The following is a 17666-nucleotide window of genomic DNA, read 5'->3' on the forward strand; positions in this document are numbered from 1 at the left end:
TCACTAGTACAAGATTTAACATTTAACTTTTCCTCACCAGACCGATGGTGAGCGCTTTTGTTGTTGTTGTGAGCTGCGCCTTTAACAACCGAGTGATAGGTCTCGCGGGTGAGATCTCGCGAGACTCGCTTGGCGCCGCGACCTCATGTGGAACACCATCCGCACGAGCCACAGCACACACTAGTCCTCCGGCCGATGTTTTTTGCCTCTGCTGCGGAAAAAGCGCGATGGAGACTCGGATTGTGTCCGTTTGAACCACCGCGCCCCTTTTTCAGACATCAACATTCTCCACAGAATAACAATCAACCGCTCGTTTTTGTCGAGACGTATTAAAAACAGGGGCGGCGCGACGATGTGGATCCAGGTCCGCACCATAGACGGGAAGGAGACCCGAACCGTGGACGATCTCTCCAGGCTGACCAAAATCGAGACCCTCCGCGTGAAAATACGGGACATCTTCAATGTGAGCCCGCAGCAACAGCGCCTCTTCTACCGGGGCAAACAGGTAAGGGTTCCCCTGCTCATCACGCAACACTGCTCTTTTACACAAATGTATTTTCATGCTGTTAAAAACTAGTGACAGTGGCTCCATGGCTTCCTGTTTTGATAGGAATTCGCCAATAGCTGTTGCGCAAGAACAGCCCCTCTCGCTCTCCTCTCTCTCCCCGTTTTCAAGAGTGGTCCTCTCGGTCAAGTCGTTGTTTTGGGGAGTCCCTGTGCACACACAATATGCGCCGTGGACATGTTTGTTTACATTGACGCGGTAGACAGAGAGAGGAAGGAGAGCACCACCCACTTCACCAACGCTCTTTGCACATGTTAGCATCCACTGAGGTCTTTCCCACTTTATTGAAACACAGGTGGCAAACATATTCACCTTCTGTATTTAAGTACAAGAACGGAGACTTGAGTAAACCGTCTTTAGTAAAAGTAAGAAAAAGTTATAGAGTGTGCATACTACAAGTACAACGGATTTTGTTTAGAAATAGACAAGTCGAGGAAGCTGTCGATACTAGCCCCCGATACTTAAGGCAAAAAGCAAAACTATCTGATAATGATCGCAGTAATTGGCGCCATACTGCAGCAGATTTACACATTGGCGAATAATCCAGTGTTATTTCGAAAGTTCTTGGTTGCTATTTTTTCTTATTGTCTGAAATTCAATTTTATGTAGAAAAGAGTGACTACTTAAAGAGTGAATGTTTGCACTGATATTGTCCGGGATAAAAAGTGGTCTTGAACATCCAGAGAAATTTTGCGGTCAATTAGTGAGTGAATTTAAAAGTCTACAACCTTGATCGATGCACCGTTTTATGTGATGTCAAAATGAGACCAACATAATCTATGTGATTCATATAAATTGTGCATTTGTACAAAAAGAAACCATTGCGCCAGATCAGGTCATCTTGCCCAGAGACTCTGACCCACGAGGTGTCAAGCATTACCAGTGCACTCTCGGGCACACCCACTATCTCGCGCTGACCTGTTAGTTTGGACCTGGTGAGCGCCTTGAGAAACTAGTCGCATTTCTTCTGTCACCACATTTAAAACTCAAATCACAGGAAAAGCCTACTAGAGCATCAGAGTGTGTGTGCTGTGCGTATAATTGGTTTATTATGTTGTTTTTACTAGCACTCAGTTTTTCTTCAGACAGTAGTATACTGTGTATTCCGCATTTAAAACATTTCCGCAAGGACATTTTGATGACTTTCCCATCTTCACTTCTGTTTTGACTGAAGCCAATACGGGGAAGAAAAAAAATACGACAACATACATCAGCTATTTTATGACAGCTCTTCAGATCTTTCATAATTTTACTAGCACATTGTTAGCTGTCATAAAATCTGCACACAGCTCTCAAACACACTCGTTGGCAACAACATTACCTCTCGATCGGATTTTATTTCGTGTCAAATGAGGTTAATATATCGTATTTTAGTGCGTTGGATCGTGGCCGGGGGGGATTTATCTACATAACTGCACAACACCAGGGGTCTATTAGTTAGGTGTCAATTATAGAACAGCCATTTTATTTGTACTTTTTCTGATTGTATTCTATAATGTACTTAAAGACGCTGTAAAGTAAATCGAGAGATTGGTTTGTAATTTGAGGGAGAGTGCGAATGCGGGCGTAAATTGAGGAGATATCTAATTAAACTGGTTCTCACCTTGCCTGTTTTTTGCACGGATAAAATGGCGCCCGTTGATGCACGTTGGCGAGTCGCTCCCATCCCCCACTAACTTGCACGCCTTTGTTCGCATCAGTGGTTATCCGGTGCAAAAGGAAGTTACTTAGTTCTTATTACTAGGCCTGTTAGCTTGCAAGCTAGCCGGTGGCGATTGAAAACCTCTCGTCGAGCCGCGAGAGATTTTAAGCGGATAGGCAGTGCTCTCGTGGCTCAAACGTGGAGGAATGCAGGCATGGAAAAGATCGGCCGCACGTTCTCACGCATTCACCAGGCAACTGCCCACAACGATTTTTCAAGCCTCATCGTATATACTTGCGAATTTCAGAGGTGCAATGATTGATCGATTAATCCGCGACTAATCCTTAAAAAAATGACTCCATATTTATTTTTTTAGTTGCTTAATAATGTTAAAGATATGGTTGAATTCAAAATTGTGCAAATCGACAGAATTATTATCAATGGTCGACACAGGAAGTGACCTTTCGGTGTGTGGACTCTCATTGTTTACATCCGAGTGCTACTTCCTGCAGTCACATGCGTATCACTAGCAAAGAATGTCCTTTATGAATGAAAGTGACTAACATACAATTTCCTGTTTTGGAAATCGGTTCCAATGAAGGAAATGGTGACTGTGGCCGACGTATGATTCCGCTCTGCTGACACAGAGATGAAATTGGAGTATTAAAAAAGACAAAATTCTACCAAATGATAGGATCCAAAAATCACAAATCAGATTGGAAACAATTAGGCTAACAAATCTGTGGCTTTATCACGTCACCTTTTAAAATAAAAAATCATGACATTCTATAAATAAATAAAATAAATATATACATAAAAAAATTGCTATATAAATGATGCTATATAAATAAATAAAATGAATAAATATATACATAAAAACAAACAGTGTGTTTTTTGTTATTTACGGCAGCTTTTTGCCCTTAACCTTTGAAAATAGTGAGCTTTTTGTATACTGGCTTGCCCAAAAAAAACCATAGACGTCGTTAAAAGACATGCGGTTGGCCCGCGGTTTAATTATTAGCCGGGTTATGTCACAAAGCAGCCGTGGGTTGCCGGGTGAGGGGGGGTTACTGGCCATGCTGGCAACGGCTAGGCCTTCGCTACTGCAAAATCCCGCGCTTCCTCCTCCGTCTAGCTGGAAAATGAGCAGGCAGGGTTGATTCGGGGATTTCCGAGCGCTAAGTAATGCGTGGAATGAGCCAGCGACACCCAGTCCAACGTGAGCTGCATGGTGCCCTCCCGCGCACGGGAAAAGCTCTGTCTTAATTCCTTTCCAAAATGGCGTCTTGTTTACCCCCTCCGCCACACTCACACACACAGACACACGCCCGCTTCAGCTCGCTGCAGGCGCCGCGAGGTTCTCGACGCCATCGCAAGTCTTTCCCTCGCTTTTTGTGTGTGTTTTATTTGCCGCCGTGCTACTCGCGTTTGCCTTCGCGGCATCTCGTGTCGCCGTTTTTCACGCCACATAGGCACGCACACACCTTCTGTTGTTCAAGCGGCCTTGCTACCTCCACGCCGACGCGGCCTTTCAGTTAAGACAATTTATAAAAAAAAAAAGGTTGGCTTGTTTATTAAACGGTTCCACATGTTTCTTGCGTTACCAACGTGAGCCGTTTTCTATTGTTGGCACGTAGGAAAAGCTTAACACACAAATTTGCGCAGCGCTGTTGCCGTGACCTACTTAAGGCTTCGGTTTTGATTATTGCACACGCACGATGGCCCCACTTTGGGCAGTTTGATGCAGCCGCGCGTGTTTCTACTTGTACGCTTCATGGACAGTCACCAGACAAAGACAGGAGGAGTCTTTGCACACGGTCCGTCGTCTCCAACGACAAAGCAACCTCTCAAGTCGAAACACAACGTTGTCTCTTTTGCCGCTTGACCTCCGTGTGGAATGGAAAAGTGTCGTAATGGCTTCCAGGTTGAGGAAAAGCTTTCGCCACTCTGCGGTGGTTAGCTAATTTGTGTTAAAAAAGTCTTTCGCATTTCATTAGGGCTGCCACTATCGCAAATTTTCAGAATCGATTATTCTATCGATTATTACGTCATTTCCATGAATGACTACGACACCAAAAAATTAATAATTACTGTTGAGAGGGTGACGTTAATGGATTTGGACAATGTTCAATTAAAAAATGTCGATAAACGATGACTTGATTAGTACTATAGTTGTCGATTAATTTGATAATCGATAAGTTGTCGATTAATGAATTAATTTTTACAGCTCTACATTTCACGATCAACTATGACGCTAACATTGCAGTTAGCTTTTTGTATTATTATTTTTTTCTTATCATTTTATTTTTTTGCACAATGAGTCCAAGTAAAAAAAAATCCTGTTGATATTTTTCTTTTTTTTTTCTCCAAGTGATTTTATTGCGTGCTTATCGTCTTTTCTACGAACGTTGATTCAAGTATCATTAACTGTTGAACCAGTCCATCTAGGGTAGAAGCCTTTTAGCATGAATTGGCAGACACACCCCGTGGCCTGCGCCATTGTTTTGGGAAATGTGACCTATTTTACTCAGCCCTTCGCTGAGACAGGCTACGGGTTGGAGGGCGAAAGCGAAAATCGCTTCGGATAGCCGCCAACACCGTGTGGGGAAGCTCTGGTTTCACACCATTAAATCCTTTCGGAGAACAACACTCCAGTCGCTGTCCTGCACTCTCTTCAAAGTCTATTGATCACGGCCTGGGTGTTCTCATTGGAGACAAATTTCTGGCAACACACACATATTTAAAACACTTTGCATTTTAAAAGTCAATTTCCCGCAACGTGTCCCCTTTGTGTTGTTGTCGGAACGTTTACAAACAGGATCATGTGACAAATTCGACAAAATTCTCCTCGGTCTCGTCCTACACAGCAGGAAGTGCTTTTATTTATTTTTTGGGGATGGCGGAGGTTGTTTTTGACTCGAGCCAAAGGTCGTTTTTCTTGTCTCCGTTTGAGCTTCTGTCTGATATTCTTCTTTGGTATCCGCTACAATGAGCGACACGCCGTTTGAAAGGCTGCCTGCAAAAATAACTGAAGAGTAATTAGCCCTGTGGAGAGAAGGGCTTGTTTCATTCCACTACACACACACACACACACACACACACACACACACACATGGTTGCCTTGCGCTGTGGTTTGTTACAGCCTTTTCCTTAAGTCAAGTGTCTCGAGTCCGTCCAAAATCTTCATTAGAATCCGACGTTCCCAAATGGAACACTGCGTGACATTTGACTGAGTCATAAAATGAGGATACCAGAGGCAACGTGTGTTTATGTTCTACTGCATTATTTATGATAGAAGGTACCCATGGCCAGATCACGGTCACGCTATCGGTCCGTCACACGAGGAGAAATCTGGACGCCACGGGTGTCTTTGTGTTGTCGACTGTTGAGCGGGTTTGGGATTGGAAACCGGGCTGTCGCAGATTGCGCCTGTGGTAATGAAGTCGCCGGGGGGAAGAAGGGGAGAGCCGCCGAGATGCCATTCGGTTCTAATGCGGCGCATGCAATTCTGAAAAACCTCGCCCGTGTTTTCCTTGCGGTCAACCGGTGAAGGTGAAACAGGGACTTGAATGGAAGACCGAGGCTGAGCCTGTTCTAAAATTCACGAGACGATTAAAACTCGGATGGGGGGGGAGGGGGTGCACGCCTCCACCCCTGCCCGATTCACTAAGGCTTCGAATGGTCTCTTCCTGGAAGGACGGCGGCGGCGGCTTCGCTCGACTCGCCGACACACAATGAACCTGGAGATAAATGGCTGCCGACTGTAATGAGTCGCGCTAGCGCTAGCTGGCCGACACCCGAGTGAGCGGTCAATATAATGAAGTACGTTCTGCAAAGTCTGCAAAAAAAAAAAAAAGGCGGATGTTAGTTTTGATTCTTTACACATTCAGGTTCAACGTAGATAGGGGGCGGTGGGGGTAGCAAATCGGGCCTGCTCTCATTTGGTCGTCATGGCAACCCACCGTTTCTCCCCCTCATAACATTTTCGGCAAAAAAAAGCAGCACGGGATATGCCCTTCTGCATCTCTTCACTTTGATTTTCTAAACGCGTATGTTTCTAATCGGTAGCAATATGGACCGCCGGATTATTTTCCAACGCATTCAGCCACGTCCTTAGATGTCACCGGTGTGCTTGTCGAAGCGTTCTAACGCCTTCTGTAAGCTCCAGAGAGCGATGATCGAATGTAGCCTGCGTACCCTCTTTGTCCTTGACAGACTGCTCGCTGTTTTGGTGTGACGACGGCGGCGGCTCGTTGGGCGTTAGCGTTTTCATGGGGTTACGGTCAAAGCGTTTCTTCTCATACGCTTCAGCAATTTGTTTCGGCATAGCTCTCACGATCGTGAATAGCTTCCAACTAAATCACAAATCTAACATGGCTGCTGATTGGGAAAAATTGATGTGTCTTTGTGTTTTTTTACAAGATGGAAGATGGCCAGACACTATTTGACTACAACGTGGGTCTCAATGATATCGTCCAGCTGCTGATTCGCTCACAAACAGATCCTCCGGACAGCCCCCTGGCCAAGGACCCCCCCAGCGTGGCGTGCACTTCCACCCCTGCCCCGGCCTCCGCAGTCCCTCGGGCCGAAAGCCCCGACCGCCCCGCTCCGGTCTCCCCTGCTGCTATGGAAACGTCCCCCGATAAAGACAATGACCGCAGCGACACGGCCGAGACTGCCGACGAGAGTAAGCCGGACGCCATTGCCCCTAATAACTCAGCTAGCACCAAAAATGGCATCAAGCCTTCGAGTCCCCCGCGCGACACCCAACCGCCGACATCCAGCAAGAACGCGCTAGTGGACCCGGGAATCGGGAAGTACAAAGTAAGTCAAGCGCTGGTGTCTTCTATTTGTTTTGCAGTGTAATTACGTGCGGAGCACTAGCGGAGCTAGACGGGGGGCCATGGGGGCACTGCCTCCCCGTTGGATTTTTGTTGTTGTTGTTTTGCAGGTCTCTGATTGATTTGAAAATTTGCTATCACTTCATCCCCTCCAGATTAATGAGCTAGTAGACTGCAGGGACGTGACCGTGGGCGCCTGGTTTGAAGCCTGTGTAGAAAACGTGACCCGCGCCCCAAAAGGACCCATCAAGAACAAGGTGGGACGGCCCCCTAAAAGGACTAATGGAAAGCTGGAGGGCGAGCAGGGGCAGCAGCCCCTCGGCCCGGGCCAAAGCACGGACACTGTCAGGAATAACGCGTTAAATTCCGAGAGCAACGGAGCTTCCACATCGCAGACGGACTCCGCTGAAGAGGACGTCGTCTATCACATTAAATATGAGGAGTAAGTGCTGTCTCACCGTGCCGGGAAATACTAGCTGATGGTGTTTGGAAACAAACACGCAGAGATTTTAAAATTCAATGTTCATTAGCCATTTGAGCTTTGTTACCTGCTAGTGAGATAATGAGTTTGCGTTCCTCTTCGGTGGCAAAGAATACGTCATGCAAGATGTTGCGGCGCAGCGGGAAATCGCGTACGGCGATAAAAACGCACGAGTGCTTCAGCTGCGGCAGCACACAAATTGGACTCGTATCTGGCAGGAACCTCTTTTTTTTTTTTTCCCCCTGTCAAATTAATTCTGCAAGCTGGCGTTTCCATGGTTACCCCCGCGTTCTCGGGAGCATTACTTTTTCTCCTCCGGCTTTTGTCTGTAATTGCCGCAAACGCGTCGTCGTTAAAACATGGCCGCCTTGGCACGGCTAATACCTTGTGTACGCCAATCGAGTGTTTGCCCCAGACTTGCTCATTCTCCATTTTTAAAAGGCAATTAAAAATCCCCAAATTAAAGAATTGACCCTGAATGTTATATCATTAGTTCTTTCCATTTTGGTTTTCTGCCAGCTACCCCGAGAATGGTCTGGTGGAGATGCGAGCGGTCAACATACGGCCCCGTGCCCGCACCCTGCTGCGCTGGGACCAACTCATGGTGGGCATGCATGTGTTTGTCAACTACAACATGGAGACGCCAGAGGAGAGGGGCTTCTGGTTCGACGCGGAAATTCAGACCCTCAATCAGGCCTCTCGCACCAACAAGGAGCTCCGAGTCAAGATTCTTCTGGGGTGAAGATCTTGAGGGTCACCTGCTTCTTTAGCTCCTTGACACTCTTCTGATTGTTTTTGTGTGTCCTACCCTTTTTTAGGGGTCCCGGCGATGTAATTGGGGATTGCAAAATTCACTTCTTGGATGAAATCTACCAGCTGGAGAAACCAGGGGCTTCGGCGTTGTCAGCTGCAGATGGACAATTTAAAAGTATGCTGCGTGAAGCCACAGCGACAACAGAGAATACACTCTCAACTTGCATGTGGCCGATAAACATTAATTTGAATAATTAATAATGATAAAAAATTACGTTTGTCCAAAAGAGCTTCTATTTGAAGCAGGCATTCGAGACAAGTGGCCCGAAAGACTCTCACAAATCAAACAGGAAGTCAGCCATTTTGTTTTGAAGTTGCCATTTTGAATGAGCCCTAATTAGAAGCAGATTTATAGGTGGGAGATTCTCAATAATAATTTCAAGACCATAAAAAAAGATTTGAAAGAGGCCATTATTACCTTTAACTTTACAATAATTTTCAGTCCCCCGAACGAGGCGAAGGCCTCCAAATTGCACACAAAATAGACTGGCTTATGTTTTGCTGTCCCCGTGTGGATTTAAGGAAAGAGCGGGCCGGAGTGCAAACACTGCAAAGCCGATCCGGACGCCGAGTGCCGCTTCTGCTCATGCTGCGTGTGCGGCGGCAAGCAGGATGCTCACATGCAGCTGCTTTGCGACGAGTGCAACATGGCCTTCCACATCTACTGCCTCAACCCGCCGCTGGCCACTATCCCCGATGACGAGGACTGGTGAGTCTTCTCATCCGCTCTTTTGATAGACGTCTGTCCCAAAAATAAAATAATGCTGTGATCTAATCCCATGTGCTGTCTGAAAAGCAGGAAGATCACCACCCCCCGACCCCGCCTTCCATGTTTCTATTTATAGCTGTTTTGTAAGCGCTACAAGATGACATCATCGTGTAACCTCCCTTGTTTTGCCGCCAGGTACTGTCCCACCTGTAAGAATGACACAAGCGAAGTGGTCAAGGCCGGGGAAAAGCTCAAGGCCAGCAAGAAGAGAGCCAAAATGCCATCAGCCACAACCGAGAGTCAACGAGACTGGGGCAAGGTAAGTGGAAAATGGAAAGGGGGCAAATTGCAGCCACAATCGATGGTGTTAAAAAAAAAAGACGGTACTATTTTTGGGCGAGTTAATTTTTTTCATTTCACCTTCTACGGTAATGAGTTAAATGGTGCTTAGCGTGACCGAGACACTTTCCTGGACATGTCATGGGGAAAATACCTCCTTTCTTTCTTCTTTGGAACATTCCGTCTGTGGGCTAATTCAAAACAGCTCAGCTTATGAGTGTTACGTGGGCGCATTTAGCAGCCATGACTTCATACCGAGCATTGTCCCGAATTCTCGCTTCGATATAAATACACACACAGTTAAGTCGGGATTGAAAGTGGATGAAGAGATGTGTCCCAATACTTTTGTCCAGGTCATTTTAATTGCGCTTATGCTGTTCTCTTCAGGGCATGGCCTGCGTGGGACGTACCAAGGAGTGCACCATCGTTCCCTCCAACCACTACGGACCCATTCCCGGCGTTCCCGTCGGAACCACGTGGAAATTCCGAGTTCAGGTTGGCTGCCGTATGGTTGCCGGGCGGAAACCATGGGGGGCACGTTTCATTTTCTTTGTACTCTCAGGTGAGCGAGGCAGGCGTTCACAGGCCGCACGTCGGCGGCATTCACGGTCGCAGTAATGACGGCTCCTACTCGCTGGTGCTGGCGGGGGGCTTCGAGGATGAAGTGGTGAGGTCGTGTGTTTAACGCTGATTGAATTGCGGATGCCAATCAATGCCCCCCCCCCTCCCCTTTGGGAGCAAAATAAATCTGACTCGTGTCACTTGGACCTGCTTTAGGACCGGGGGGATGAATTCACATACACGGGCAGCGGAGGTCGTGACCTCTCAGGAAACAAACGCATTGGAGAGCACTCGTTTGACCAGACGTTGACCCACATGAACAGGTCAGGTTTCCCGTTCATAGCTCTGAATCTTTGCACATCTCTCCCAAGTCAGTTTATATCATAAAGATTTGATGTATATGCAGAGCTTTGGCGCTGAACTGCGATGCCCCGCTCAACGACAAAGACGGAGCCGAGTCCCGGAACTGGCGGGCCGGGAAGCCGGTGAGAGTGGTGCGCAGCTCCAAAGGTCGCCGCATCAGCAAATATGCCCCCGAGGAGGGAAACCGCTACGACGGCATCTACAAGGTCAAGGAAGTAGACACTTTTTGTTTTCACGGATCACGTGTTAGATGCTGTTGGATTTTGGTTTTAGGTGGTGAAATATTGGCCGGAAATCGGCAAGTGCGGCTACTTGGTGTGGAGGTACCTGCTCAGACGGGACGATCTGGAACCAGCACCCTGGACCCCAGAAGGACTGGAGAGGATCAAGAAATTGGGTCTAATGATCCAGGTTAGACCCGCCAGTCCACCTGAAAAATATTTCTACCTAGTTACCATGGCCATGTGTGTGTGTACAGTACCCGCCAGGCTACCAGGCGGTCATGGCGAATAAGTCAAAGAAGGAGGCCGTCGCGCGGCCCGGTCGCGGCGGGCGGAGTAAGCACCACTCCGGGCGGGGGCGAGGTAGGGGGAGGGGGAGGGGTCGGCCGCGGAAGGAACATAAGATGGAGAAGGCGGCGGAAGAGGAGGACGAAGCGTACGAGCATCTGATGGCCGCCGTGGAAGAGGACGAGGAGGAGGCGCCGCAGAGTAACGGCAATCAGAAAACCAGCAAGGACTCTGGTGGGTGGCGTTGTCGTCATGGAAGATTTTATTTCTTTTTTAAATTGATCAGAGTATTTTTATTTACTGAGCTGCAGTTATTTGTTTTTGATGCCATTATTTGAGGATGCCATAGATTATTGCTGCCCTCTGCTGGTGTGACTTTAGAACAGAGAAATTGACATTACGTTTGTTATTGACTTTTTATTTGTATTTTTTTTCCCCGCTCGTCCAGATTGGTCACCAGCGTCTGAGCCTCCCTTAAAGCGCGTGAAGGTGGAGGAGGCGTTCGTTCTGTCGGAGCAGCAGCAGCAGTTGATCGGAGAGGACACGGCCAACAAGAAGCTGTGGGACGAGGCCCTGGGACACCTTGCAGAGGGACCAGTAAGTTCTTTCTTGATCAGAATAGCATACGCAATTTGGGTTGTTATCTCTACCCCCCCCCAAAATGAAACTAATGTTTCTTGATGTGCTTTTGGAGAACTTCCTGCGCAAGATGGAACAAATCTTCATGTGCGTTTGCTGCCAGGAGCTGGCCTTCCAGCCCGTCACCACCGTCTGCTCGCACAACGTTTGCAAGGTAAAACAGTGAAGAGCTGTCCAAAATATTTAGATTGGACCAATCGCATTCAATCTCTTGCGCCCTAGGGTAAACCCAAATTAATTCCATTATTATTAACTCTTACCAGTTTTGTTCCATTTTTTTATTGCAATGAATTTTATTTTAAATGCTTTTTTACAAATGATGCTCTTTTTTTTTATTTTAATTTTGAGTTTTCATTAATTTTATTGTAAACACTTTTTACAAATTTTAAAATCTGAGTCGAATACATGAACATACCTTTTTATCTATTTCTCCAGAATGATATAATATTCCTACAGTCATTTGTGTATGAGAAGCCTTTTTGTTCCGTGTGCTTAGACGTGCCTCCAGCGCTCGTTCCGGGCCGAGGTGTACACTTGCCCCGCCTGCCGACACGACCTGGGCAAGGACTACGTCATGGCACAAAACAAGACTCTACAGGTTCTGCTGGACCAGTTCTTTCCCGGCTACACAAAGGGCCGATGAGATTCCGGTCACTGTAAACCAGAAGGCGTGTATACACACACAAACATACATACTACATACACACACACACACACCTACATCCAGTAAACTGTTGAGAGCTCCACTTTAAAGATGCATTGCACTTCTTTCTCCCAATGGGCAAATGTATAGTGCGTCACACAGCCATTTCATGTATACAATCATTGAGCACACAAAGCACCTCAGTAGGTTCCGACCTCATCCGTTTTCTCCATAAACCTCACCAGCCTGAGATTTTACACCAAGGACTTGAACGCACGTACGCACACAATCGCAAGCCCACCCACACACGCACACAAACACACACACACACACTTAGATACTCTACAACTATACTACAATAATACTCGACTGCAGAGTATGTGGGATTTTTTGGGAGGGAGGTGTTCAGTCGAGCGAAGGCCACTATTTGAGGAAATTTGGTTCGTGTCTTATGCCTGCCAACCTGCATTTATGTGTACCATCCATGGAGCGCCCACGCACTTTGACCATAAGTGACACAGCTCAGATAACGGAACCCTTTGATATTGATGTGTCTTTGACGATACCCCCATTTGACACATCTTGATGTATTTTTGACTAGACACCCAATTAATGTGTATTTCAAGGGTGTCATCATTTTTTTCTCTGTGTGCCTGGGTCGACATTTGTTTGTAGACGCACCCAATTGATCTTGGCTGTTATGCCCAACTGTTTTGTAGGGTGTCTTTGATGACAACCTTCCTGTGTCTTTGACAATATTCACTTCTCTTGCATCTTAAATGATGCAGACTGAACATCTTTGATGATATGCCCAATTGATGTATCTTGTGTGATACGCCCGGTTGACATATTTGATGTGTCTTTGACGACACACCCCATTTGATGGGTCTACCCTCGTTGACCTTGATTTAAATTTTTCGGTAAACCCCCCCCAACTAACTATAATGCATTTAGTATATAATATTAGTGACCCCCTAAAGAGATAAGCATTTATATACAAGAAAAATGTTGAGGAAGCACTTGTTTGTCGCGTCACGCTAACTGCGTCATGCTAGCTGCTAATAAGCTTGCATACGTCCCTTTTCGTAAAAACATCAACATGGTGCAACGAAGGCCGTTCAGCAGGGGCTTATAAACATTTCACGGAGATGAGTAGCAGTCCTCCTGGATAGCCAAACTGCCTTGAATTATAACTCAAGGCCACTTTTGTTGCTAGGCAACCCAGATAAAGCAGGCACAGTGGAGGCTTATGGTATCACTGCATTTGAGGAAATGTCAATTTATTTTGACAGACGACAATTTGTTTTTGCACTGCTAAAATGGCAACTTGTCTTTTACTGTATGCCACAATCGACTGGAAATATTGCATTTTTTTTCCCTCTCCAAAAGTTGACTTTTCAAATAGTTTCCAGTTTCCTTCCTGGTGTGGTGCATTCAAATGTTGACGGTTGGCAGAGTTTCAAACGTTCACCTCCTTACTGATCACGTGACACCTTTTCTAGTCATGCAATATTTTTTTTCCCCCCCTGGTGGGCTTGTCACGTATGTGCTGACGTCGTCCTCGCTTCTGTTCATTCAGGTTTTTGTTTGTTGTTGTTGTCGTTTTTTCATAACATGCAATTCTAAATGGTCTTTTTAAGGCGAACTGTGATGTGCATTAATGATTCGTTTTGTTTGTGGCAAACTAAATAGCGCTCCTTCCTGCAGTGACTTCCTTCCTCCGTATGTGAACCTACAGTGCTAAAAAACCCTTTTTAGACGTCTTGTTGACGCTTGGCTTCAGTGCTGTGTCGTTTCTTTCTCTTTTTAATGACTATTGCACTCTACTGAAGAATCAAGTCACTTTTCTTTTCTGTAAGTCTTCAACAATATCTGATCTTTCTCTCCATAGGTTTTTAGTTGCGTTCCCTCCAACTTAATCTTTCTTTTGCTGAGCGCATTCGCCTGTTTGACGAGGGGTTCCATTGTTTCTTGTTTTATACATGTCATAATACTTATGTACCTATTAAATATTTGGATTCGAGAAAGCATTCGTTCTTTGATAAGAGGATTAGCAGACTATATGTGTATGTAATATTTATTTTACAATTAAATACTGATCCAATTATAATAATTATAAACTTCAAGCAACTAATACACAAATATTGATAAATGCTCGGTGGGCCAGAAGTGTTCCATCAATACTTAAATGTGAGGTCTAAATGAAAAGCAGTCACTCAAATGAACCAATGGAATAGATTTGGGGATTTTGTTTTATTATAAGAGAAGTACAATAGGTACAGTTGCACTGTTTGCCAGGTGAACATTTAACAAAACAGGAATGCAGATGCAAAGTCAGTCAAATCATAACATCACAGCTTTTTGTGCCCCTCATACCATCCGCAAATCAAAATATGAATATACTGTAATGAGATTTACATCAGAACAAAGCATAAAATAAAATAAGGCCCTTTAAGTAATCAGCTTTACGTGCTCAAAATGCCTTCACTGAAATGGTGTGGCTATTAAGTACCAATAAATGGGGTTTTAAACAAATAGATATTAGTGTGACACCAATGGTCCCCCTGAAAAGATTCAAACACGACAGCCATTTAATCGCCCCAGTACCAGAGTGTAAAAAAAAAAAAAAGACCTTTGTTTGTTGTACATTCAAACAACTAAACGACTCCTTGGGTAAACAAAGCAGAGCTATAATCACATCTAACAACACTAAGCAAGCCAAAGGCAAACCTCTTTCACTCTTATCCAAACTTGATGCTCAAAGGGGAACTTGAGAGTTTTACAAACACAAAACGAAGGAGGAAAAGAGCCAGAATGGTGAGGGGAGTCTACTCCTCATCAGAAGAGTCCCTGTCGAAATTGTAGGCCATGAAGAGAACGTCGGGTCGAGGCGGGACGAGGGCGTGGCCCGGTTTCACTAGCTCAAAGCCCAGGAAACTGAACGTACGCACCAGCTTGGCTACAAAAGAAACAAATAGGGAAATAAGATTCTTGCGGTGGGGGAAAAAAAAAAAAAAGTTCAGTTTGATGCCTGTTGTGTATACATACCACGATCATCCCTGTTCTTGTAGAAGCAGACAAACACGCTGGCCACTTTCAGATGTTCTTCAGCGTATTCTAGCAGAGCTGCAAAGCTGCACGCAGAATAAAATTGTAACAAAAAAAGAATATTAAAAGGAGATTGGCGCTATAGAAATGGGCTGGAAGGCTCACCTCTCTTTGCTGCCTTCAGGCAGCGGTTCAAGAGGTATCTCCACGAAGAGAGCGCTGCTGCTCACGACAGCGTCCCATTGAACCGCCTTAGTGACGGTGAGATGACTTTGGAAGTGGAGTATCCTAGGGCAACCGCTGCTCGCCGGCTCCTCACTAACGGTCAACTTCAGGTCCTGGTGGGAAGGAGGACAAGTGGGGGGGGGGGTTAAATCCTTCTACGTCATCTTTTGATAAGACAGGCAGACTTACTGAGTGGAGCAACCGAGCTGCAGGAGCGTGATCCCGTGTACCATTCCCTCGCCCACCTGGGATCTTCAGGGGTGGGAGAGGGGCATCAGGAGCACCACAGAGGCCCTGGGCCGCGGGTACTACTACAACAGTGCATGGACAGACTAGAAGGCAGGAACAGAGAATCAGGATTAGCATTGGAACCAAAATGGAAATCTTTAAATAATTAAATAAAAAATCCCTGGGATTTAGCATCGACTGCTGTAATCACGTGAGGAAAAACCTGTCACTTGCGGCCATATATTTAGTGTGATGCTACATGCTAAGCGGTGTTACGTCATTACGCACTGTGACGCTAGGTGTACGCTGGTGGGACCCATGAGACGTCATTACGTGATAAGATGTTAGCTTGTAACCGTGTGTTACATAACAGTTGCAACCTGACACCACTCACGAGACAGACGGAACATTTTACTGCTTTCATAAAAATCATAAAAATGATAATGACATGTTATTGACCCAGGGTCATTGAGTTGCCTATTATTACACGTGTAGTGACGCAATTATGCCAAACGAGGAAGTAGCTTGAAACGCACGTATCACTCTCTGGCAGGATACTAGTGACTTGTTATACTTGAATGTCATGAAACGCCACATTGAAGAAGCAGAATTTCATAATCGACACCAATTTGACTATTCTAATAACTAGCTTTACCTGCTGGTCGGTGACGCTAAGTAGCCGACTAACATGAGCTGTTTACGCATACTGTCATGGCGAATTAACGAATGCTAGGCCAAAAATCGCCAATTTAACATGTCACTTTGTTAACACGGTCTGATCTTCAAATAGAAATACAATTAAGTTAGGAAATACTGGAACTATTCCGTATTGTAATTAAGATTTTATTTTCAAATGAGTGGATTCTCACCACCCCTCCCCCACACAGCGATTAGCATCGCTAGCTTTCTTGCTTACTTACTTTGCAATCATATCACAAATACCGCTACTCAAATCCGCCATGGTAGTGAGAGGCTGTGTTTTTCCTTCCTTTTCGCGAGCAAAGCAATGACTGTTTAGGATCCGCTGGAGGTTGGATTTTACCATCCGGCCTCGGGTAGAGACACGACGGGCCAACTACTGATCTCTCCCCCGCTATGCTCTGTTGATGAGTGACGGAGCAAGTTGAAGGCAGCTTGTTTGAGCGACGATAAGTCAAGGTACCCAGTGAACGTTGACACACTTCCGTTTGAAGCTCGGCGACGTCAAAATTAAGTGACCTCGACCTATTAATACGGCTGAAATGGATATCTGTGCCGCTGCCCAAACCTCAGACAATCATTTAAAAGCGTTTCTCCGATTATTATGTTTGTTGTGACAAGGACATTATGCCATTTTACTAATATAAGGCTTTTATTGTTTTAAGAAAAAGAGGATTCAGATGACGTCACCTCGTGGTGTATCTGCATCACCCTCCGTTGCCCAAAACGTCAAATGCTAACGTTGCTAATATGTGCGTGGGCAATTTATCCCACGAATGAAAGACCATCTTTTTGACAGATAATAGAGTCACAAAAACGAATATCATTATTTATGTTAAGTTTGTGACAAGGTCCTATCGCGTACAATTTCGTTCGGGAAACATCGTAGAACGCCATTGACACTGAGCCGTAAGCTAAATGCTAGGCTACGTTAAATGGAAAAGTACTAGGGTCGAAAACAAAAGCGGAAGATGGGCCAATTAGCCTCCATCCAGTTTATGTAAATCATTGCTGTTAGCGGTGTAAATCAAATATAACAACTTCAGCTCGAAGGACTGCACAATTGTGAAAATAAAATGAGGTTAAAACATTTCCATAACTATAGGCATTAATAGGCCTTTGCACAAGTACAGTTGTGACTAACCATTGGAAATGTCTTTGATTATTACATGATCATTTACTCTGTATTTCAAGTTTCTATGTGTAACAATTAAATATATCAAAACATGTTTAATAGACTACACGCTGTGGGATAGTTATTTTTTATATATTGCACATTACATAATCTAAACAGCTGTCAAAGTATCTAATGTTTATTCTATATGCGAATAGTATTCTCATCATTTAGGTCACATTTAAAT

At 45.3% G+C, this 17666-nt stretch overlaps 2 protein-coding genes across 3 annotated transcripts; one reads left to right on the forward strand and one right to left on the reverse strand.

Annotated features, from left to right (window-relative positions):
- Positions 1 to 127: 127 nt before the first annotated feature.
- On the forward strand, positions 128 to 14731 carry LOC119131505 (E3 ubiquitin-protein ligase UHRF2-like). 2 transcript variants are annotated; one of them, XR_005099678.1, is made up of 17 exons: positions 128 to 505; positions 6630 to 7031; positions 7204 to 7490; positions 8049 to 8267; positions 8348 to 8457; positions 8865 to 9051; positions 9247 to 9370; positions 9778 to 9885; positions 9953 to 10057; positions 10168 to 10274; positions 10358 to 10520; positions 10588 to 10725; positions 10793 to 11057; positions 11272 to 11420; positions 11518 to 11616; positions 11959 to 12506; positions 12538 to 14731. XR_005099678.1 is itself a non-coding variant. In XM_037266014.1 (16 exons), exons 1-16 carry the CDS (start codon positions 353 to 355, stop codon positions 12103 to 12105), a joined length of 2763 nt encoding a protein of 920 aa, XP_037121909.1. In that variant the 5' UTR covers positions 128 to 352; the 3' UTR covers positions 12106 to 14731. The 2 variants fall into 2 exon arrangements, 1 of the variants encoding a protein (XP_037121909.1); XM_037266014.1 differs by having other exon boundaries at positions 11959 to 14731.
- oaz1b (ornithine decarboxylase antizyme 1b) lies at positions 14340 to 16733 on the reverse strand. The gene is given in 6 exon segments (XM_037266018.1): positions 14340 to 15064; positions 15154 to 15239; positions 15319 to 15491; positions 15568 to 15654; positions 15656 to 15710; positions 16527 to 16733. Coding segments are annotated over 6 exon segments (657 nt in total). The 5' UTR covers positions 16652 to 16733; the 3' UTR covers positions 14340 to 14933.
- Between the last annotated feature and the right edge of the window lie 933 nt (positions 16734 to 17666).

Source organism: Syngnathus acus, chromosome 12 (genome assembly GCF_901709675.1).
Source record: "Syngnathus acus chromosome 12, fSynAcu1.2, whole genome shotgun sequence".
Lineage (NCBI taxonomy): Eukaryota > Metazoa > Chordata > Actinopteri > Syngnathiformes > Syngnathidae > Syngnathus > Syngnathus acus.